Here is a 25,307-nt window from a genome sequence, read left to right as displayed (position 1 = left end):
ATATTTTTGTTTATATCTTTCCACAAGGGGGCGCTAAAGAGAGAGACCCGTCGGCAGAGTTTCAGCAGCGAGGAGAATGTTGAGAGGTAAAACTTCAGCAGTAACGTTCCTTTTCTACCATTCAGACTTGCATTCCTGTTACCTAGTAATGAATCTTATCAATAATGAACTCATACCACAAAATAGTATAATCTTATATACAAATATTTGGTTTAGCAACTTTTTTTTTTAAAGCTGTCAATATATATATATATATATATATATATATATATATATATATATATATATATATATATATATATATGTGGACGCCACTATTCTATATAAAATAATAATAATAATAATAATAATAATAATAATAATAATAATAATAATAATAATAATAATTATAAAGAATACATGACACATGTCTAAATAGGTTATATATACTGTTAAGTTCTTGTTAAACCAATTCATTTAACAGAACATTGTATTGGGGGGCAGTGTGGAGTAGTGGTTAAGCTCTGGACTCTCGACCAGAGGGTTGTGGGTTCAATCCCAGGTAGAAAATACTGCTGTTGTACCCTTGAGCAAGGTACTTTACCTCAATTGCTCCAGTAAAAACCACACTGTATAAATGGGTAATTGTATGTAAAAAAAGTAATATAATTGTATGTAAAAATAATGTGATATCTTGTAACAATTGTAAGTTGCCCTCGATAAGGGCATCTGCTAAGAAATAAATAATAATATTGTAAATATGACCAACAGTAAGACTGGTATGCTAAACTCAAAGCATATTTTCAGAAGAGAAAACAGGAATGCTGGAATGTCTACAAAGCAAACCTTTTGAAAAACTTTCCAAAACAAACATGTGGTATAGATATTATTGCGTCTAGTGCGGTCCTATCAAAGACACATGTGTTTGCTGTTGATTTAACAACTAGTTGGTCCTGCTGCGTTGCTAAGCAACATAAGGAAGCATTGTCAGGGTCTGTCAGGGAGGGAACAAGCACGGATGCACAAAGTCCTTTGTCCCCTAGTGACAAAGGTGCGCGGAGCACAGGCCCAGTCATTTTTCATCCTGTTGTTTATAAGGACAGGCATTCAGGCACCAGCAACACTAGGTAAATTGAGACACGGTAGGGCATTTAGGGACCAATCGAGCAGCGCAGGTAAACTAATGCATTTTTAAACAGCCCTGTCAAACAATGCAGACAATGCATTACAAAAGTGTCAGATTGTACTGTAATAATCGGATCAGCAAACTGTTTGACACCTGTCCTCTGGAAATAAACCCTGATCAGCTTGGAATGTACCATCTTTGGGTTTGGACAAAGGATTGGAAACACCTGTCAAATATAGCACACACTTTTTGTTATGCAAATGGATACCTAACCTGGTAAACTGATAATATATAAAAGCTGCATCTCCCTGTTATAAGTCAGTGTCAGGATGAGAAAGAAAGCTTGGTTTGGAGCTGCTTCTGCCTGCACAAATCCAAAAGTGATTAAATGCCATTCATCCCATTGACAGTGTTATTTTGTGTAACTCCTGTATAAGCTTATTCATCCATTTAAAAGGGTCATTTGCTGACTGTATAAGGAAAAGATATATGAGCACTTCCATCTACAGTATATTTGTTTTGACACACAGTGTGTAATGTACTGTGATGTTGGACTCATTTATAATGTTCGACAGTGTGAGGCCAACCTTAAATAGAATGTAACCATGACAACACAGAGCCACTAAAAATGAATGGAAGGAATAATTACCTTAATTAGTCACTGATTAATAAACAAGCTTTAAGATGTGAGGAGAACCTTTGTGGAAAGTAGTTTAGCAAAGTAGCTACAATAGTACAGCACCTGTAGAACTCCTCTGTTTGTATCCTGGGACACTATCACCCTTCATTTAAATGTGCCCCTTATCTGCCCCCTATTTTACTGCATCTAATCCTGTACTTCAGAATACTGTAATCTGCCAAGTGTTTAACCTGTAGTATTTTGTATTTAATCATATCCTGATGTAGCTATCACTATTATCTGCTGTATTATTGAATTGTGGTTTGTCACACTTGTACTTTGCTTGAACAATAGTTATTGTATTTCTTGCTCTTATTGTATTACTTGTATTGTAACACTTAATGTATTTGTTTATGATTGTAAGTCATCCTGGATAAGGGCGCCTGCTAAGAAATAAATAATAATAATAATAATAATAATAATAATAATAATAATAATAATAATAATAATAATAATAGTAGCAAATAAACATAAATATTGGGATAAGGCAAGTAATAATTAATCCCTTGACAAGGGAGATTTGCCAAATCAAATAGTCAACCTGCAACAACTTAATAGCTTAATGTTTAATAAGGTCATCTTTGAAGTAAAGAGTGATATTCATAGAAGAGGGTCACCCATTCTTAATAATCGTGTGAGTCACTATTGGTTAATCTAGTGGATAATAGTTTACTGAACATTGCTCATGTTGTGCTTCTATACAACAACACGCAATTCCCATCTCTTCCTTTGTGTGCTCCTCAGTTCATCAACTTACCTTTCCTCCATCTCTCAGCTTTGATTCCCTTCAGCTCACCTGCGTTTTTCCCAATTTACATTGTTACATTGAATTAAACAAGAGCTTGCTTTAATGTCTCCCCTCCTCCTATTAAAGTGTACTTTTACTATACTGTAATTTGCACCTAACAAGTTCACAAGTTAATAAAGCATGTCTGATTCGAGGGAGGATCCTGGGTGCTCGATGCACTGTAGTAATCCGTAGCCTGGACCAGTGCTTGCATGAATAACATGGGTCCAGAATCCTGTAAATTGCTATCTGTTGTGAACTGCATTCAGTAACCAGCTGGTTAATCATACATTGTCCTATGAGTGTCCTCTCTGGCTCATTGAATAACACCATTGTTACTCCCATGTTAGGTATCTATTCACACACCGTAACCCGCCGCTCAGCCACACAAAGTAACCAACGTCTCAGAGATCGAGGCAGAGAGAAAGGAGCATCCTTCTTAGACTAGCAGCTAACCTTTTTGACAGAAACCTGGTTGATAGGATTGGGAATGGGACTGTTACTCTTCATGAATCAATATTGTTGTTCAGTTAGAAAAGGATTGATTCCTGTAGTGGCTTGAATATGCTGCATTATCTTGGATGTTTTCTTTTTTAACAGCACTTCTCTGGAAATCCAAGGGCTGCTTATTGAAGAGCATTTCTGATGTGGTTCTGCACTTCAAAGCTTTCAGTGAAGGGCAGTACAGGGGTGTGGAGATTCATTCGGGGTTTGGTGGTGTCTACCTGTAGTGTGTGGAAGCTTGGAGGCAAATACCTCTTTTATTCGTGATTTTTAATATTCTTGTCATTTGCTATACTTTGTTTGATCTGGAATTGGTCCAGTGCTTCTCTGAATTGAAGGAATTGGTTTCCCTACGTTTTCAGTGCAGCAGACCTCATTAGTTAGCTGTTTCCTTTGAGAAAAATAATCTGGAGAGGACTTGGCTGGTCTTGACAATGAAGGGCTTTGGATACTTGGTTTGTTTTTCTGGTTGTGAAAACCGTTGAACAATACCTGGCTTGTTAATGTAAGGCTGCTATTGAAATATGAGAGCCGCAGCAATAAATAATTACTAATAATCCGCTCCAATTTATCTATTGATAAGTAACTTTGGCAGATGTGCCTGTATTTACAATATGATACATTTATTGAAATGTAGCTGGGTTTTTTTTGTAGCAGAGGCAGTGTATACTAAAAACTGGGCATTGGTTGGATGATTTTCTCAATTTAAAAACAATTGTCTTCAGTGTATTTGTATCGTATATTAAATGCTTTTTGAAATATTATTAGTAGCAACATTTATTCAGACATCTGTTTTTGGTTATCAATAGTTCTTACAAAGTCTGACAGCAATCTGATATTTTAAGCATGTCTGTCAGGAAAAACATGGAAAATACTGCCATCTGGCAAGTCTACGAGCAGGAGACCCCTAACAGCATCACACGGTGAGTCAAAAGATACACTTTTTATTATTTATAATCTCCAGCTTTGTACCTGAGAATAAAAAGCACTCAAGCAATTCTGCTCATTAAACAAGTCGTTGTGATATACAGTCACCTCATTGAATCAGCAGCTCCTTAGCAACAGCTTAAACATTTGTTTTGTCATCAATCATCTTTATGAGCAGTTAAATTGATTATGTTTCTTTTATTGGAAGACAACACGGCTGTGAAAACCATACAGGGGCCCAATGGGGTGGGGGATGAGTTGAGGAGCTATGATAAAGTTTGTGTGAGATACTCACTGGCAATGCAACAGTTCTGTAACCACTTATCTAGATAAAACTGGACATTTCTGCTCGAGCGAAATACTGCCAAATTCCAGCTTTATTACTGTATGGAATTATAAGGCTGTGCCAATTTAAGTAGCACATTGGGATTAATGCAAAGTCCTTGCTGCCCATTTCAACACTTTCTTTCATCCTTTTGGGTACATACTGGGGTCTAATCAATTGAATAATACATAATCTTGCATTTCTCTCTGTAAACGTTTGAAAAACACCTGGTCCTGTTTAGTCCTATTTTTATTACCTGGTATATTGAACCACTGTAGTTTTATTTAATTGCATGTTTATTAATTTAACAAATGGTATACTAATGAATAGGGGACAAAACAATCTCTAGCATTCGCAACCTGGGGCTGTCATACAGTGTGGCAGCAATGTTACCACTGGCAACACAAACACAAACACAAACACTTGATGCTGAATCTTCAGAAGCCTCTGTGTTGTGGGTTTACTGAGTGAAAGGGAAAGTAAGCCTGGGGTTAACCTGCGAAAATAATGAAAGCAAGCAAAAATGTCCTTTACAAGTGACTTTCCCCTTATAGAAGTTTACCATAACAAAAGCATAGCAGCAGCAGTGTGGAGTAGTAGCTAGGGCTCTGGACTCCTGAGCGGAGGGTTGTGGGTTCAATCCCAGGTGGGGGACAGTGCTGATCTACCCTTGCGCAAGGTACTTTACCTAGATTGCTCCAGTAAAAACCCAACTGTATAAATGGGTAATTGTATGTAAAAATAATGTTTAAAAAATAATGTAATTGTATGTAAAAAATAATGGGATATCTTGTAACAATTGTGAGTCGCCCTGGGTAAGGTGTCTGCTAAGAAATAAATAATAGCAAAGTATGGTAAAGAATTGCAAGGTATACTAAAGCGTATAGATAAATGCACAGTATAACCATGATAAAACAACAAAAATGGCGTGCAAAAATACTGTGGTAAACTTTTACAAGGGAGGTGCTGAGTCACTTCAACTTAACTGTAACACAAAAAATTAGCTTCCTGTAAAAAAAAGCTTATTTTTCTAGTGAGCATTTGTCCCAAAACTGATTCGTTTTTACTACCCTCAATGAAATCACTTCTTTTATAATATGTGTCAAGATATTAATTATTTTTTTAATTGTTAGCTTAAACAAATTAGTATGAATGCAGCTACGTTTAGACTTAACTAAAGCTTGTTGTGCTTATTCGAAATTACTGCAACAGGGGTGCAGCTGATGCTAAAATAAACTTTAATAACATACAATTTAGAAGTAAACAAAATAAAGTCAAATTTAGAAATCAACCTTCTATTGGGCATTCTTTTTCTAAGAAGCATTTGTTTTTAAAATAAACAGGGAAAACAGAGTCTACCTACTGCACAGTTATTGTTGTTTTATAGTGTTAATACTAGGGGGAGCTGTGTTATCTTCCCCAACCAGCAACAGCACAACGGGTTCCAAAGTGTGTATTCCTCTTTTACCTCTCCTTTATGAGACACGGCTTAAAACAGACACACCAGTTGAATGTGGGAATATTACCATGGAAACAAGACTTTAGTTCACACCTTACTAAAGCAGTGGATGCTATTGTATGTGCTTTGGATATATAAAGTGCAATATTCAGCACACTGGTAAGGGGACCAGTGTTATGCTGGTAATTTTAGCTTATTTTTCTTTTCAATCTTTGCTTATCACTCCTTTAAATCACTGGTTATGATCAGATTTGCCCAGTTTTGACCAGAAACCATGGTCATCTCTTCTTTCAATCTCCTGTCTCTAAAGACTGCAGTTGTCAGACTGTATCTAGTAAATAAACCCCTCTGCTCTTCTCTCCCAGTTTTGACCAGGAGCAGAATGTCCGTCTGGAGGAGGAGTTAAGGCTGGACCACCTATGCTGGCTGAAGGAGGCCTTTGCCAATCACATGCCTTTGGAGGGTGGTGAGGAGGGCCAGGATGTGGGTCTGGCACGATTCCACAGGAAGGAACCCAAACGGCAGCCAGGGAGCATGACACTGCGGGAGTTCCAGGAGGCCCTCACTGACATGCTGGGCTCGGAGAAGTGGACCAGTCAGATGGAGCTGCTGTTCAACAAGGTGACTGACGAGGAGCTTCTCAATTCAGGCAAAATAGGAGGAGGCAGGGGGCGAGACGGTTACCATGGTCTCAAAGTCAAGACTTTTTCTAACTTACAGCAATTTACATGTCACCTGTTGGCCCTCCCTTCCAACCCAAAATTAATGGTTCTCAAAAATGGATGATGACCTCACAATGAGTGAGCCAGTATAGACAAGGTGCTTATTGAGGTGGTCAGATTGAAATCCGTTTTTCTGGGGTTCCTCTTGTCTGATTGGATGATTACAGACTTGAGTGTTGCTATTGAATCATTTTAAGCTCTTCAATTAAAATCAGTAAAAGTTCAATAAAATACCTGTTTGCTTTGGTGTTGAGCAAAAGGAAACACTGGTGATGCTGATACTCCTATCGGCTGACAGTTTTACTGGAACACTGCCTGTGACAAGGATGGCTGTAGGGGTGACGTCAGACCAGGAAATGAAACCACAACATAGGCAATTGCGGGGCATAACTGAGACGCGACGACGCACAGTCTTTATTTAACAAAGTAAAAAAAGACTTTTAAACAAACACAAAATAAATGACACATGGGCCAAAATAAACAAACACAGAACACAAACAGTAACAAGTAGTATGCTGGTTGCAAAACCAGCAATTGTTATATCCTGTAGTAATAGTTTTCACAACTCACATTTCGTTCCGCCTGTGTACACACTTTTTGTGCAGCCAAAGCTGCAGGTCTTTTATAGTGGGATTACCTGGCTATTAATTATCTTATTACCCCCTCGACCATAGTCTGCACAAGTTTACTAGGTATGCGTGACCGTCAGCTAATTCAATAATTATTTAGCTGATCAGCCATGCGTTCTCACGAGAGGTGCTTAATCATACAAAACAATAACACAGAAATTGCCGCCCGTCCTACATTTAACCAATAACAAGGACTTTTCCACGTCATATATAAAATACATAACTAATAATAATAATAATAATAATAATAATAATAATAATAATAAACAAGTATAAAATAACACAAAAACAAAGGGGCAGGGTGTACCCCGTCACACTGCCATTTGGTACTCAGTTGTAAAGGTGAGGGAAGGACATATTTTCTTGTTTTAAAATCAACACATTAATGAATTGATTTATTGAATAGTGCTGATAAATACTACATAAAGGTAATTGCGAGAATGAGAATGAGTATCAGCACACCCCTAGTAGTAACACAGCACAGTTACAAGCTTACCAGAGTCCTAAAGTCACAGCTATATATCATTGTTAGTTCCTTGGCTACAACTTTATTTTCATTGGTTCACTGGTTGCCCAATCAGAGATTGTGATTGGATGTGTGTTGTCGTGTCTGCAGGTGGACACGTCCTGTGACGGCTATGTGGACTGGGACGAGTTCTGCACCTACATGCTGCTGCAGTACAAGGAGAGGGACTTTGTGAGCACCAGGAGAGAGACCTTCCTCGGGACACAGCCACTCATCAGACTCTGCCTGCACAACAAGGTAGTGCTCCAGTCTGCTACCACAGGGGGGGCGAGAGGAGCAACTGAGGGAGTCAGGGCAACCAGACTGGGGTCAGACCTCCAGGATCGAAGTCAGAAATCATTTAATTCAGTTTTGGTTGTACTGGGGAGAACTGTTTTTGGTAAGGTTTAAGGTAAAACTATGTCAATTAGACAAATTTAGCTAATGCCTTCATCGGAGTACTCATGGCATGGGTGAAGGGATACATTCTTCATGGCATGAGTGAAGGGATACATTCTTCATGGCATGGGTGAAGGGATACATTGTTCATGGCATGGGTGAAGGGATACATTCTTCATGGCATGGGTGAAGGGATACATTCTTCATGGCATGGGTAAAGGGATACATTCTTCATGGCATGGGTGAAGGGATAAATGCCGAATTATTTGTTTGGTTGATTTCCAGTTCCTTAAGTCTTTCTGAAAAATATTGAAAATATATATATATATATATATATATATATATATATATATATATATATATATATATATACAGTATATATATATATATATATATATATATATATATATATATATATATATATATATATATATATATATATATATTTGTATTGTTATTAAAGGAAAGCAAAAGGAATTTGACTAGAAAACTTCACACAAACAAATAAAGGAAACATGATGGTTCTAAGTCACAAATTGTTCATCTTTGCGTTTCCCACACAGAACCATTCTATTTTATGTTTATCCTGCTTGAAAACCTCACGTGTTTACAGTAGACCATGTTTTGTTTTAGCTGTGGTGGTTATGCTTGGCTGGCAGGAGGTTTGTGACATCTTTTTATTCTTCTTCGAACTGAGCAAAAAAATCAAGTCTAATAAACAGATATGTTAAATAGCAATACTAAAATTATTTGACAAACATTTCAACCAGAAATATTTTCATTGTCTTCAAATGACGCTGGAAAAGACATGTAGTCCAAAAATGTCTCAAATAATTGCACTATTTTTTTCTAGTACTGCGTTCTTATGGTTGAGTAATTTTGGCCAGGCTTGCAGGGCCTATTGGCTTGTCCTGTTTCCTGAAGTCCACAGTCTTTCTTGTACACAAGTGACAGTTTCCTTGTTTTTCACTCTGCTCTAGCAAGAAGTGACCACTAGGATCCTGGCGGTTCCCTCTCCTCCTCCTCTACGGTTTGTGAGTGTCAGTAAAGCTAGTACTCTCACTGTCTGGGACAGCGACCTGCGCATTCAGAAATCATATGAGGTACGGACACAAAGCTGACTTTAATAGAGCCGTACAGTAACAACTGCAGAATCGCGGTGCAATACCATATGTATTTTCTAAAAATGTTTTCCTGTACTAATGCCATCTAAGTAAGCATTTAAAGTTAAAAGTAAATATGGTCAGCCTCATATATATTTTTTTTAATTACTATTAAATGACATATAATATGTTTGAAAATGGATTCCCATTGATGTCTTTGAATTTTTTATGAATCCTAAAAACCGTGTCCAGCAGTGACAGACCATGTTCCAGTTTAACATCCATGTGTCTTCTAAATCAGATTGCCTCGGAGTCCAATGATTTCCGTAGTGGAAGGAGGAGGTTTAAGACGTGGACCACCGATGCAGTCTACATGCCGAACGTCAACAAGGTTGCCGTGGCAACGACCAGCAGGGACATCCACTTCTTCGACGTTTCCACGACAAACTGCTTTGAGGAGTTTCACTTGTTTGGTATGACAGACCAGCCCTTTAAATGTTTTTCAGTTTTACACCTTGTTTGTTACTTGGTAAGTTTAGATATAAAAACAGACACACACAAAATTAACCGTTATTTGTAGTAATAAGGGAATACAAAAAACTAATACAGGATGTCTGTTTATGACTTCAAGGCAAACCAGTTAAAACCTACCTCCTTACAGCACAGTATACAGGTTTAACTTATAAAATTAAGAAAATGTGCTAATAAATGGATATATTATTCCAATAATGTATCCAATATGTCAAACTTATATGTTTTCCCCTTGTCTTCACAGCAATAAATAATGTGCCAAACTCTTTATGCTATTGGTGCAACACTAAGGTAAGCATTTACTGTGCTGCAGCTTAATAAAGGAAACAGAACAGGCAGCAAAATAAATGGCTTGTGTAACAATTGTTTGATTTTTCTCCCTGCACAGTCGCCAGCCAGCCCTTCCCTGTTGCTGTGGGGTGATGATGTCGGGGGGGTGAACTTGATGTGGTTTCTGAAGCCCCACACAGGCATGTTTGAGACACCCTTCACAGAGGAGCAGGGTCCTCAGAAAGTATTCATCCAGGTACAGCAGGTTCTGACATCATCGTCTCTGACAGGTCACTCCAGCCAAATATACTAGTCTAGGCTGATATTATATATTACAGGTTGTGGTGACACCTATCAGACAGGTGAAATATTGCAAGAGAGTATATCTGCTTATGCCGGCTGCCTCTTTTCTGACGCAGGATATCAAGGACCATAACCGTCTCATTACCTATCAGATCATCCCCCACGTTCACCAGGAACCCATCTCTAAAATCATGTACCTGCCCATGGGCGACCTCATCATTACATCATCAGGGAGCACCTCCACCTCTGTGGTCATCATGGACCTCAACAGGAAGAACAAGGTGTACACCTGGAAAATCCACAAGGTGGGGCTTCTATTCCAAAAGAGGGGGTTGGACTTTTAAATTGTGATCATCTTATATTAGGGGCAGCAGTGTGGAGTAGTGGTTAGAGCGCTGGACTCTTGACCAGCGGGTTGTGGGTTCAATCCCCAGTGGAGGACAGTGCTGCTGTACCCTTGAGCAAGGTACTTTACCTAGATTGCTCCAGTAAAAAACCCAACTGTATAAATGGGTAATTGTATGTAAAAATAATGTGATATCTTGTAACAATTGTAAGTCGCCCTGGATAAGGGCGTCTGCTAAGAAATTAATAATAATTAGGCCCCATTTTATTAGGCATTGGCAGTAATTATCTGCTTGATAACTGACAGGGGCAACAGCTAAACCAAACAAATTGTTTTGGGTATAAAGACATTCATTTAAAATGAGTTTCAAGATCCTAAATCCAGTTAGTTTTAGAGTGCATCGGACTGTAGGATCTATAAACTGATTGTCTATAATCATCATTGAGGATGACTTCATGGCCATATATCATTGTAATATATTCCTGTACCTTTAAACAGTTACAATAAATAGACTCACTTGCACTATCCAAGATTTCATAACACGGACGCAAAGCCATTAATTCCAAATTGTCATAGGACGTTGATTTTCATAAAGGAAATTAAAAATCTAAAATGAATTAAAAAACTAAGACTATCTACTAGCTTTAAATGAATATTTGTGGTCCTGTAGATTTATTGAGTGTGCTTTTCCTTTCTAAGTAAATCACTTTTATAATGTAGCTCAACGAGTTTTTATAATCGATACAGTCTTGCAGTATTTAAACCTAGCACGGTTTGTATTTTTAAAATGGGTTGCATGGAGTGCTTTCTTGAATTATACAGTATACTATAATAAATAATTATCAGCTACAATGTATTTATTCCGTTTTTGGCCATAATTCAAGGTTTGAAAAGTCAAACAAGAATGTCTGGCAGAAGCAGAACACTCCGACCCTGCCTAGGCATAGGTTGACCAGTCGGTTAAATACTAAGGCTGTGCATATTTTGATTCATTCAGAAAAAAAACTACAGTTAAAACACAGTAATACTCCTTTTAAACACCAGGTGGTGCTCTACTTGCATTACTCCAGCTTTGGGATCTACAGGCAATCACGTTCACTTCCTCTCCATCCAGTATTTAAATAGTTAATGCGTTTATGTTTGTATTCGTGCGTTTAAAATAACACATAAAATAAAACTGTGATACATTTTTAAGTATAGTATGTATGCAGGTGTATAAATGTTAAGGCATATTGTATTGCACATAGTAAAAATAAATATTGATTCAGCATTAAAGTAAACACGTTTTCATGGGTGTTTATTTTGCTAAAGGATTTGATTATTGCTGTAGCATAAAATAATAGGTTTATTTAAGTGGTGTTGGTGGCCATCAGTCACTACTGTTATCAAACTATTTAATGGAAGATTATCAAGGAATGTATGTAGTTAGTCAATATTAGTAATCAGTCTAAAAGTCTAAACTCCCTAAACTGTAACCCACCCCTTTCATATTCCTTACAAAAGCCTAGCAAAGTGTAATAAAGCAAAGTGAAGCACAGTAAAGCATAGGTAAGCATTGTAAAGAATAACAAGGTATGGTAAAGCATATTAACTAACATGGCAAACCAGGGTTAACTATGGGACATGCAAAATATAACCATGGGCAAAGCATGGGAAAACTGCAAAAAATACCTGGGTAAACTTTTATAAGGGATTTTACTTTATGACTGTCAACTTTGAATAGGGTTTTCATTAGCGGGGATGTCCCAGCAATGTGTCCTTCCTTTGCATTTTCTCCAGGGCGTGACATGCTTCGACTTCAGCAAGCCCCTAAACCTGCTGGTGACGGGGGGAATGGATCACAAAGTTCGCCTGTGGAATCAGTACGTGACGAGCCAGCCCATCGTGGTTCTTCATGAGCACTCCATGATAGTGCAGGACGTGGCCATCTACGAACCACTCGGGCAGATATTCAGCTATTCCAAAGATGCAGTAAGTGAGCACTTCAGTGGTTTGGAGTTCAGTCAAACACTGTGTCACTTTAACTTCCCCCAATGGATGGAACGTCAGCTGAACGGCTCCATAGAAACAACTACATGATACAGGTCATTAAAGGACTGTGGGATCTGCAGATTCTTACCCTCTCTAAAACTGTTATAGGTTTCATGAACTGCAAAGTCAAATGTAATGAAAAATTGGCTTTTAAAGTGAATTGAGCCCAATGTTGCTAATGCTAATGAAAAATGCTCATTCTATTTAGACGCTCTTTTTTTTTTTTCCTTGAACCTACCCTGGGGTATTCGTGATTATCCAGGAGCCCATTGACTTCTCTTTGGATTTCCTCACACCTGTCCTATGATTCACAGCCTCTTAGTGTTACAGTGCAGAGATGCCAAGCCTGGTTTGAGCAACGTTGGGAAAGGCCCATTAGTTTAACCCTTTTTTTTTCCAGGTTTTGAAGGTGTGGGATATCTCGTCCCAGCAGTGCCTCAGGACCCTGGTGCTGAAGTTCCCGTGTGTACAGGCGGGCCGTGTCCTGGAGTACGGGGACTTCCCTTTCCTGCTGCTGAAGGAGCCCCCCTGTGCGCTGCTGGTGTCCTGCGGGGACTACATAGGCATGCTGAAGCTGGAGCAGGGAGGAAATGGGCAAGATATGCTCTTCACACACAGTGCCAAGCTCTCCACCGCTATCTACAACCCCTTCTTCAGACAGGTGGGCACCATCATTCCTGCGTCTTCCTAAAGAAAATATTTTTCCAACGGCCTGAGGAAAAAAAAATAAAAGTACTACGGAAGTTGTTGGAACTGCCATGAAGTATGCTTACAGAAATGAAATTGTGAATTAACACATTTTTATTTTTTATGTCTTCAATCCTATGTAGACCCACTTTATTTCAAACTGAATTGAAGTTCAGGACAGATGAAAGTTACGAAACGAATTAGAACCAAAAGGTGGACTTCAGAATTTTTTGTATAATTGCTGAATTTTCCTTCAGAAAAATAATACAAAATGACTTGGGTTAGCTAGACCAAGAGGTTGCAATAGTCTTTTTGCATTATTGTTTGCCTACCTGACAAGCCTAGACCCCTGCTTCCCAGCAAAGTCACACATTGTGTTTCTGGTCTCAGGTAGTGACCGGCTGTGACGACTCCACTGTGGCTGTGTGGGACGTGGAGACGGGGACAAAGTGTCTCCAGCTGAACAACGTCCACGGGCAAGAGGAGATCACATGCATGTCCTTCGACACCACGCAGAGACGGCTCATCACAGGAGCCAGGAACGGCACCATTAAGGTCGGACAGTTTAATCACATCCTTCTTTTAACTCGTAGCATTAATGTACATTCCAGATATACCCCACGAGTTATCTCTCCTGCAGTGCCAGAGTGGTTTAGAATAGTGTTTACACCTGTGTACAGTCTGCCCGTGATTAGAAAGATAAATACTGTTTAGTAGGAGATAATAATATTGAAAGAGTATCGTAAGGTATTCATTTCATGAAGCCTCATAGTTACACTAGATGACCGATATATTAAATTGCACTGCAGGTCTGGAACGTTCAGAATGGCCACAATCTTCATAAGCTGGAGCCTGTAGCAGAGGCAGAGGTGACCAGGGTCCTCTGTTATCAGGACCACAAGTTCCTGGCTGTGGGGTGGAGCCACCAGCTAGCACTGTATAACACCACAGACCGCAGGGTGAGTCCAGACTCAAGGATAGAGGATATCTAGAGAAATAAAATAAAATAAGAGTAAAGAGTATCAAATATAGTACTTACATGTTTACATATCCCTTTCAGACACGGCGTGTATAATTGTACCATATTAAGTTTCCTATCTATGTATCTATTTTATAATGCATGTCTAAGGCCCTGTCCACACTATATAACCGATCTCGAGAACTGTAGTCGAAACCGCTCTAATTAATCCAGCTCAAAGCGTCCACACTGAAGTACCGTTTCATGTTTAGTCAGGCTTAATGCGTCCACACACCATTAGAATAGTTCAGTTACAATTACCAGCAGCGCAAAGAACCGTGGAAATTAATACGATAGTATCCCACCACGCACTGTATTTTATTTTAAAATAATGTGTTATGCCCCATATTAACAGAGGTCCATTTTGCATAAATGAAATATAACAAGTATTATGGAAAAAGTAAATCCGAACACACACACACACACACACAGGTAGGGCTTGAAGTTTTCAGGTTTTATTTTTAATCAGATGAAGTCCCTTTAAACAAATTGAGCTGATTCTGTTTTATAATTAAACTCAGTAAAAGCTGTTAATTACAAAACAATCTTTGTTTTTACCTTAATATATTGCCTGAGCCTAATTCTGGTCCTCTTCATTTTATTTCAAACAGAGCTGACAAATTACGTAATTTGTTCATCCCCGATCCTACTTTTAACTCGCATTTCATTTTTGCAGTCGCCTAATTTAACGTTGTGTTTTTGTTATTTTCTCCACTAGTTTAACAGAGATGTCCTGACAGATTTTTTGAAGCATAAAAATGAATACCTAGTGCGGAGTGTACACTGATAGCAAGTCCTTCAGGCGCCTGCACGAAGTATTTCGCCAAACATAGCATAAAGCATTTTGGGTTATTGGAGGATACACAAAAAAATGTAGTTTGGTATTACAGCGTCCACACTTCTGATAAACCGCACTACCTGATGTGATCTAATTAGAACCGGACTCGAGACTACCTCCTGAGGTGGTCTCGAGTCCGGTTCTCGAGTACGGTATTAAATGCTGCGTATTGTGGACGCAAACCGTATTTAGCACTTTTAATCCGGCTTAAATGCAACTAATACGGTTTAAAGGCATAGTGTGGACAGGGCCAAAGTTTTGGCAGGGCAACTTCTCGAACTCCATAGAGCTCACACAAACGGTTTGAAAATGTCTAAAAATTAAATTAAAAAAATCGTGACTGGTTACTGGTTCTAGATGAGAGATTGAAAATGATAGCTCCGATGTTCTCTCTTGTAATGAAAAGCTGTGGATTGTGCAGTAAGCTATCGGCTCTCCAGGAGTTTGTGATTCATGTATTTTGTCTTCCAATACCGTCTGGTTTCAGAACACCTATGTGGTGGCGGATCTGTCCTGGAGGGGTGGTCAGCTCCACAAGGAGGATATCCTGGCTGCAGACTCCTGTCCAGTCCTGGAGCTGCTCGCTACGGCCAGCTATGATGGGGAAATCATCGTCTGGAACACAGAAACACAGCAGGTCCTAACGTACCTCAAGAGGAGTAGAGACAGACAGTGAGTCTCATTGTGGACCTTCAGGGGCTTTCTGTAGTGTAGGTATTATGTTACTATGGTAACACTGTAGCTACCATCTAGTTCTACAGCTAAACTTTACTATCACCACTCTACTGGCTATTTGCAATTGTGTGTTATATACAAGGGTGCTAATGTGTAGACAGTTCAGCCTGACACAATGTCTTTTTACTTCTTCATGGAGGATATCTTCAAATCTCAGGTGAGATCATAGAAGATGTATAGTATGTTAAGCACAGGGAAACCAACTGTAATCTGCATATTAAACTTGATAACCAAAGGAAAACAACATTGCATAAACAAATTAACATTTTTACAACAACCATTTGCAAAAGACAACAATATAATCGTTTGCACAGTAATTTTGAAGGTACCATAACTTTGTTTTACCATGATGGTTTTTATCATGCTATAATGCTTAAGAATTTAAATTGTCTGCTTGCACCAGCTTAGCTAGATCTTCTGTCTGATTTAAGTTTTCTGAACCAACGTGACCAACTAGAAACCAGCAATCTACGAGTTCCGAGCAGGCTAGACCAGTGCAGATGATTGCTGGAATTACTAACAGGGCTGCTTTTAATTTCTCACTCCGCTATGTGACTACTTCAGTTGGGATCCAAGCCTTGCTGGGTGTGGGCTGACTCCAGGTTTTTATAGCTGTTTTCAGACAGCAACATCAATTAAAATAAGTGCTGGCTTTAATAATCCAATAAATAAATGCAGATTCCAGTCTATAATTACACGATTTGGGAAGGGCAAACATATATTTTTCAGAAAAGAATGACCAAACCGTGTATGTATGGATAGGGGAGGGGTATTTTTAGATCAGCATTTAACTAACCAACCTTCTATAAAACTTCAAATCGGATGCAATCGATGCACTGTGATACACTGTAACTGCACCTTTTCTGGACAAATGGAATGCTAACCCAACTCCTTTGAGAACCACAACAGATCAGAAAAATTTTGTATCTTAATTTCCTTTCATAGACACACTGCACACCGATGAAGGTACGAGCTGAAACATTTGTCTGCAAGACTTACGTATTTCCTTTTGCAGGTCCTCACTTGGCCTACCTAAATACTCCTCCGCAGACATGAGAAAAAAAGTGACTAACACCAGACCCAACTCCAGGCACTGTAGCAGTCACAGCTGGGATAAGGGGTAAGGACCACAGAGGTCTACTATGGCGTGCCTGTTGCCATTTTCCTCCAGCCTGGGTGATTTATTGAACCTCCTATAATGACATGAGGTCTGGAATTGTTGTTAGGGCTACCCTTTTTTGAATTTTCTCTCATTTCGTTTTTAATATGATGTAAGTTCTTTACACAGGAGTTGTCATTGTTTTATTTTATTTTGTCAGGGTCCAGCCCCCGGTTGATAAGCTGCTGTTTCTTCAGCGTCGTGCAGCTGACACGATGTGGAATAACAAACCGATTCTCATCAGCTCTGAGGCCGGCGCCCTCTATTGGTGGAGGGTCTCAGGATCGCCGTATGAACAAGGTACACGCCCTCTCTGCCATGGTTTGTGATATAGATCCATACACTAAATAGGGATTTTGTACAGCAATATAGTGTTGTAAAAGCATATTTAACTGCAGTAAAACAATGAACATATGGTAAAGTGCCATTGGAGCAATTATGTAATGAATTAACAATGAGTTAATAATTCTGACATCATAAGACAGGTGCTTACCTCTCGATTACAGAGCTTGCTCTTTAGTCGAATGGTAAGGCGTTCCTCTTTGAACCGTGTGGTTTGCGGTTCGCGTCCACCCCCTGCCTTTCCATTCAATTCAATGGAATGCCAACTCATTACAGGCACAATGTTCAAACACTCATATCTTGGTTACACTAACAGGTCATTTCTATGCCCCGGAGAAGCCTGATGAATCTGTACTGGGGTTGTCTACTGACGAGGAGAACAGGCTTCTAGTGTCAGGAGACACCGCTGGCTGCATCCAGGTGTGGGACATTGCAGAGTATGGACTGCAGTCCAGAGACAAGGTGAGCATGGACTGACAGTTCTGTGCATGGGTTTGGAGGACGTGGCCACAGAACTGCTGTAGATATAAAATATCACTATCCCAGTTTAATACTGATAACATGCAATCATGGAATTGAATAAACATAATGTTAATTACAGCGCTATAGGAAGGGCAAGGAATAGATGCTGTTTATGGACAGGGTTGCATGATGTGATGCTGTTACAGACGTAACGAGCTCAGGTTTATTCAATTGAACTTGCCCTAAAAGCTGTATTGGATCCACCACTGTGCTATGCACTGGGTTTTAAAGGCTGCCCAACCGCAGGGACTGATTTTCAGTGTTCTGTTGGACAGGGGCCCTTGAAGAAGCCTTCTTTGCTATACAGCTGGAGAGCTCACGACAGCACTGTGGTGAGCGTGGAGCTTCTCAGCTACGATTCAGAGTCCTTCCTGGTAAGCGCCTCTGCAGATAAGACCGCCCGGCTCTGGTCTTCTGATGGGAAGTACGTGGGGACCTTTGGGCAGGAGAAGAAGTGGAGCCTGAAAAACCCAGCAACGTACCAGCACCCCCGGTAACTGACACCTGTGTTTCAGACCATACAGTTCTCCAATCTTCTCACAGGTGTAGATATTGACCGAAACTTTAAATAGTGCCTTTTGTACACAGCACATTATGTGACAAGGTCATTCTTATAACCAGGACTGGGTGCAGGAATTCCCTTCCCCTTATATTTGTGTTATTTTTCCTCAGAACTGGTCATGTACAGTGCCTTTTCATCACAAACCCTGTGCAGTCAAACAACTTTTGTTTAGTCTAATTATTAGTCATTGTTTTTGTAAGCAGATGCAATAGTGTTATAAAGCATTGAAATGATAACTGGGTCCCATGGCAGCCCTGTATTGAGTCTTGTTTTTCTGCTTCTGGCTGACAGATGATTCCAGAATCTTGTGTGGTTTGTCAGTGAAATCACGCATCGTGGCACAGAAGTGAAAGCATAAACAGAAAGTTAGCACCATGGGAGCGACAAGACAAACCAGGAACTTTAATTTACAAAGCCCCCCTAATGAAAACAACTTTAAAACACTAAAAACAAGATTTTTTTTTATTTTTTTTCAAAGCAGTCAATAAAATATATATATATATATATATATATATATATATATATATATATATATATATATATATATATATATATATATCGCTGCTGGTTTGAAGGTCCACAGATAATTACATTAAACTGAAACAGATGAGAAATCACAGATAGGCCAATAGATATGGATGAAACAAGTCGCCCATTATTACCTGTACTGTTGGAACAGAGTGTTGTTGTTATTGAAAGCCAAAACCCCATGGCACCTGGACCACAAATTGAAACTGAAATGTAAAACCACGCCTACGGACAAGGAAATGAGAGCGAACTGAACAGAAAAACACTCGACATTTGGAAACCGATATAACATTGGCCAAGCCAGGAGATTAATAACAACAACAAATTCTTTGTAATCGTTTACTATGATATAGTCTCACATACCTTTCCATGCTTTTACAGTCCTTTACTGTTTTTACCAAGGTGACCTGTGTTTTTTTATCATAGTTCCCAATGATTTACCATGCTTACCTGTGGATTACTACACTTTGCTTTTACCGTGGTTTACCCCCCAGTAGACCTTTATAAGGGATCACCTGGGCTAATACAAAATTATATCACTACTACTGTATAGTGCTGTTCTCTAAAAAGACTACTAGTGGGATATGCCCTTGACACATGCCTGCATAAACTCTTAATTGAAAACACATACTCTCTAACCGTATACTGGTATTGCACTCAGGGACCCTTGGGGGCAGGAAATGGAGATTTCTGATACTGATGGAACCAAAACAAACCAGCAGGTTTTCATCGGCCTCCTGCTCAGTGAGAACAGTGTGGCTCAGAGGGGTGAGCTGAGTGAGACAGACTCAGGAGCTGGGGACCCCTCGCCCCTCAAGACAGGTAAGAGGGAGAACCCTGACAGTTGGGGACATGGGGGTTGCTAATTCTGTTAAAGAGAGGGACAGTATGGGCTCTCGAGTGGCGCATCCAGTAAAAGCACTCGCTAGAGTGCAGGATGCGCTCTATAGCCTGGATGTTGCGAGTTCTAATCCAGGCTATTCCACAGCCGACCGTGGACGGGAGCTCCCAGTGGGCGGCGCTCAATTGGCCGAGCGTCGCCCGGTGGGAGGGAGGGTTAGGTCGGCCAGGGTGTCCTCGGCTCACCGTGCACCAGCGACCCCTGTAGTCCGGCCGGGTGCCTGCGACTTGCCTGTAAGCTGCCCAGAGCTGCGTTGTACAGTGAGTCTGCAGAGTGTAAAGAAGCGGGTGGCTGATGGCACACGCTTCGGAGGACAGCGTGTGTTCATCTTCGCCCCTCCCGAGTCAGCGCAGGGGTGGTAGCGGTGAGCTGAGCCTAAAAAAATAATTGGACATTTCAAATTGGGGAGAAAATAATAATAAAAAAATAATAATAATAATTGGCAACGACTAAATTTATAAAAAAAAAAAAAAAAAAAAAAAGAGAGGGACAGTATTCCCAAACAGAAAAGTTTAACAAATACCTCAATAGGACACTGGTACTGATAGGGCACCATGGTACTAAAAGACATTAGTTCATGATGTACTGGTGTATCCTAACAGGAACATGTACTGCTGTACCATTCTACCACAGTGGTAGCTTTCCTGTAGCTGTCTTTGTTCTGTGTTGCTTCGTAGAACCACTGCATTGCAATTGTCTGTGTTGCCATTGAAGAGCAATTGATAATGAAAGTTTATGTGACTGCAGATCATTTGGATTGGATGACAGAAGCCACTACTACAGATTCAGTGTAAACCGCTGCAAACTGCTTTTGGGCAATTTACTGGAAATATGGCCACAGCTGCATAAGGGAGAGGATCCAAGATATCGTCTTAATAAAAAAATGTACTTGAAACCTTGGTTTTGGAAGGCTCAGATTGTCAGGGTTGATTGAGGATACTTCATGGATAGCAGTTTTATTACCATTTGGTTTTTAATAACTAAACAGTATTTTTATTTGTTGAAAGTAAAAGTTCATATAAGTAATGGAGCTATTTGGTTTCAATTAACAATTTAACAACGATATACAAGAACATCTGGGGCTCTCAAAATACTGACATTAGGGCTAAAGGCAGAGGAATTTGATTGTGTTAAAAACATTCTGTTGACAACTCAACCTGCGGCTGACTTTTCTTGTAATATCAAGTTGCGCAAGCGGGCCGTGGCAGAGTTCTGCAAGACCCTCTCAGGACGGACAGGGTTTTGCAGTCGCCGTCTCCTCCAGCTGAATTCAAAGGTCTGAATGTATAAACAAGCCCCTAAGCAGTGACCCTGTCAGGGCTATGATAGTGTGCTGTGGCAGAATCAAAGCACAGTCAGAGAAGCAGGGAGCACTGTACTCTCAGACAAATGCAATTAGCAGGGTGGGGGTGTTTTGTTTTTGTTTTCAACGTCTAGACAAGGTTTAATGTGAACTAGCTGTCTCATTTCTCCTACATTATTACTGGTGTGGCTAATCCAAAATGAGAAGCAGACCCATACATGTCATCTGACGTGTCAGCATTGTAGTCTTGTTTTTTAACAGTTTCCAAAGCAAACAATGAGCAAACTGAATTATTATGAGTACCGTTACATATCATTTTAAATCAACAAAAAATAACTAATTGACGTAAGAGGATGGGTAACCCTCATTGGGTAACCCTCATTGGTCCATTTGAGTTGTAATAGCCAGTAGCAATATTGCCCTGCAGTGGGCTTAACCTACAAAGCTGTCTTTTGTTCGGTAGTCTCACATTGGATGGACATTTGATGGAATTATCTATCCACTAATGTTCATAGGATAAAAGCCTTGTATTAAATCATTCATATGAACTTCTGTGAGTTACAACTAGCATTATTAATCTCAAATACACACAATTAGAACTGTAATGTTTGTCTCAATTCAAGGGTATTGAAAAGTACAAGGTTTAATATAAAAACTAGGATTTGTCTGGTTACATTTTTATTCATACAGGAAACTGCTCCCATTCTCCCACACACAAACACACACACATACACAGCACAAAATGTAGTTAGTAGGCTACTGTGTATTCCTATAGTAGCTGTGCTATATTTGAATCATCGGCAATGTATTATAATTTAGAGCTGTCTGTCCTGAATTTCTCTTTCAGTTTTTTTAAATATTTTTATCAATGGGTCAGAAAATAACTGTAATGGCCATTTATGCTCCATTTATATTTTACATGTCTATCAACTGTTTTTATATCTTTTAAACATTAGAAATGCATATGGAAATAGTTTATGTGTTCTGAATAATAGTAATACATACAATTATGTCCTTTTTTACATGTTAGAAACATTTCAGGCTATTGTATGCCTCTAAAGCACTCTTTAAAATTCTGAACAGATCCCTTGTTGCCTTCAGAGTCTAAAAAGGCAGACAACTTCACAATACCTTCTGTTTCTTCTCTGGAATCAAGCCATTCCGTGACACAAGAAACACCGGATAGTAATGACAAATTGTTAAAGGTGGGTAAAGAAAGGAAACAGTAGTTTTAAGGATCTGTTAACAACAACATTGTTAAAAAACTTAAAATAAATGCCTACTGTGCCTTCTTCTAGTTTTGTAACTTTAACAGTTTAACCAGTGTAACAGTTTCAAACAGGTGTAAAAGACTTTGAAAATGTATTTGCTGTTTCAGAATTTTTTTTTCATGTGCATTAAGCTATTTTTAATAGCGCTGTTTTTTGACAAAGTACCCCGGCAACAGCAACCATGTATCATCGTCATGCAAATATTTGATAATCCCTGAATTAAAAACACATATAATAATACTGCCGCTCTGGTGAATGGTGTTGAATGTCGACCTCCATTTTGTTTTGCTGTTTTCCTCAGAGTCATCTGGGAGTGCAGGTGGAGCAAGGCCTCGCGAGGAAAATGGCTGCCCGACAGGAGAGGCGGTGTGTGTTTGGAGAAATAGACGACAACAAACTCATCAGATTTGGCAACATGTGCACACCCTTTCAAGCGCTGGCTACTCCAGTGAGTAAAAACTAGATCCTCATTCACAGTAATGTAGTTGTCGTAGTAGCTATTTTTTTTTGATAGGGCACAATACAAGCCCATAGTGTAGTTGACCTGCATGCTGGGTGCACTTGGGGAGTTATTGTATACTGCTACAATTTAGTATCGTACCACAATATATTAAATATGCCATTTTTAAGTTGAAAAATATTTTTTAGAATGTATTTATTAAATGTGTCACATTATAGTTCTGCAACATATTTCAAAGATATTGCACATGATGTTTGTCCCTGTTTGTTTGTCCCGTGCCTTGTCTGATGACTCAGATGATCCACAGCAGTTAATGATTCACAGCGTGGGTGACTTAGGTAACCAAAGAAAAATATATGTATTTTCAGCCTAACAGACATGCATGTCAGTATACTTCATATCGTCCCTGTTTTGTCTTTGTAAGGAGGAATAAGACATAGGCTGCTTCACTTCCTTATACTAATGCTTGTGGGCACAGATTTAGCCATCACAAGTGCGTTGTTGCGCAGACCTTCAAATTCAGCTGATAAATATAGATTTAAACTTTCTTTTCCATACATAAGAGTCGTTCTATAAACCGAATACTCCATGAACACTCAGAGGTGTTTATTTCACTGAGGATAGGCGTAAACAACACACTCAACCCCTTTGGCAACTTGTTGGTTATTTGTAAGGTTACCATACGACTCCATGTACACTAAGACAGTTTGGGACAGTTCAGGCTTTTCAACTCCCCAATGCATTCTGGTAAGTGTAGTCCTGCTGTGAAAGGTACCTGAGATAGGTCAAATGTACCAGAATGCATTGGGGTTTGAGTTGAAAAGCCTGTCCTAGTGTACATGCAGTCATATGGTTACCCTAGTCATTCATCCACCCTCCTACATGGAATGCCTAAAGTACTCTATGAAGGTTCATGTTCTGTCCTCTACTCCCCCACGTCTTTGTTTCTGACTGAGATAGTGCTGAAGAGCTTGGGTTAAGGAAGCCTCTTGTTCCTACAGGACATGCTGGAGGTGCAGCTGCTCAGTGCTTTGCCCATGAGCTCCTGGATGCTGAGCCGCGGGCTGGCCTGTGCGAGGGAATCAGACCTGGAGACTCTGCCACTGTCCAGACAGGATCTGGAGTGTGACTATGGAGAGGAATCCGCCAGAGCCAAAGGGAAGAGCAGGCTGTTCTGGAAGTAACTGCCATTCTCAGCCACTCCAAACAGGAAAACACCAGTCTGCAGGAACTCCTTCTTGACAAATCCTGCTTTCAGGCAGTGTCATGTTTTATAGTGATTTATTTTACAGTTACCTGTCCCAGATGCTGTTTCACTAAAGATTTAGGAGTTTGTCCAGGCTAGGTGCAGCATGAGCAAAACCACTCTCATTATAACAGCAATAGTACATACAATACTGCACGTTGTAAAAGCAGTTTCAGATCAATAAAGGTTTATTATTTTCATCCTTGTTTTCTTGATTGAATGTGTAAGCAGTCATTTTGTGTTTTTCTCCAAACATAAAATTAACCAAGACCGACAGGCAAATGTTCAGACAAGGGATATTTTTGAAGAATTAGCAGGTAGGTAAAATGAGACCATACAATTTGTGTTCTACCGTGCAAGTGCTAGTGATAGTGGGTCAAATGGGAGCCATGGCCTTTTGATCATGACGTTTTGGTAATGGCTCCCATTTGATCCACTGTCACTAGCACTTGCATTCTCTTTATAAGGTGGAACAGCCAGTTCCCCTGTGTAATGGGCCACCGTGCAATAAGGGTGCACTTTAATAAGTTCATGCTTTCAAGTCCATAGGCAAAGGCAAATTTGTAACTCTCCTTCTTGCAACAAAGTATTGTGTCTTGCTATTTTTTTTTTTTTATAATTGATCTCAAGCTTGAGTTTTTGAATATCCCCAGCCCACAGACCCAGAGTCATTACCAGAGAAACCTTCTCTTGTGGGTTTGCATGTTAACTGAGATCAGATTTCTTCACAACTCAGTTCACATTGTCTATTTAAAGCTCAGTATTGTTGGCATCATGTGTCACTAAACTGGAACTTTTCTGTTTCCCACCCACACAGTGGAAAACCACATAATTCCTTTTAGCTGCCATGTGTCATGCTTTGGGATTTCATTGTAAATGGCACGACAAACAGACAAGCAGGCTCTTCTTTCTTCTTTGAATTGTTTTTAAATGGGGTCAACTTTTAATTGTAAATTTAGCTGAAAAAAAGCATAGATTCTGAATATGAACTGGATGAGTAAAGCAAGTAAATGCCTAGGCCTAGAATGCATTTACTGACGCATATATACCACTGGAACATGTACTAGCTAGGTCATATTATTATTCGATATATTATACTGTATTTACAGT

General features: G+C 39.5%; 1 protein-coding gene across 1 annotated transcript; it reads left to right on the top strand.

Moving 5' to 3' along the window:
• Positions 1-3,000: 3,000 nt before the first annotated feature.
• LOC117424774 (WD repeat-containing protein on Y chromosome) lies at positions 3,001-24,397 on the top strand. The gene is made up of 21 exons (XM_058992187.1): positions 3,001-3,998; positions 6,152-6,407; positions 7,754-7,900; positions 9,022-9,144; positions 9,446-9,617; positions 9,920-9,966; positions 10,064-10,201; positions 10,365-10,553; positions 12,374-12,565; positions 13,026-13,286; positions 13,703-13,867; positions 14,122-14,271; positions 15,656-15,840; positions 16,919-17,023; positions 17,223-17,362; positions 17,721-17,866; positions 18,202-18,419; positions 19,678-19,838; positions 22,304-22,425; positions 22,793-22,939; positions 23,953-24,397. Exons 1-21 carry the CDS (start codon positions 3,922-3,924, stop codon positions 24,133-24,135), a joined length of 3,324 nt encoding a protein of 1,107 aa, XP_058848170.1. The 5' UTR covers positions 3,001-3,921; the 3' UTR covers positions 24,136-24,397.
• The last annotated feature ends 910 nt before the right edge of the window (positions 24,398-25,307 follow it).

Source organism: Acipenser ruthenus, chromosome 19 (genome assembly GCF_902713425.1).
Source record: "Acipenser ruthenus chromosome 19, fAciRut3.2 maternal haplotype, whole genome shotgun sequence".
NCBI classification, from domain to species: Eukaryota; Metazoa; Chordata; class Actinopteri; order Acipenseriformes; family Acipenseridae; genus Acipenser; species Acipenser ruthenus.
This window is presented reverse-complemented; position numbering and strand designations above follow the sequence as displayed.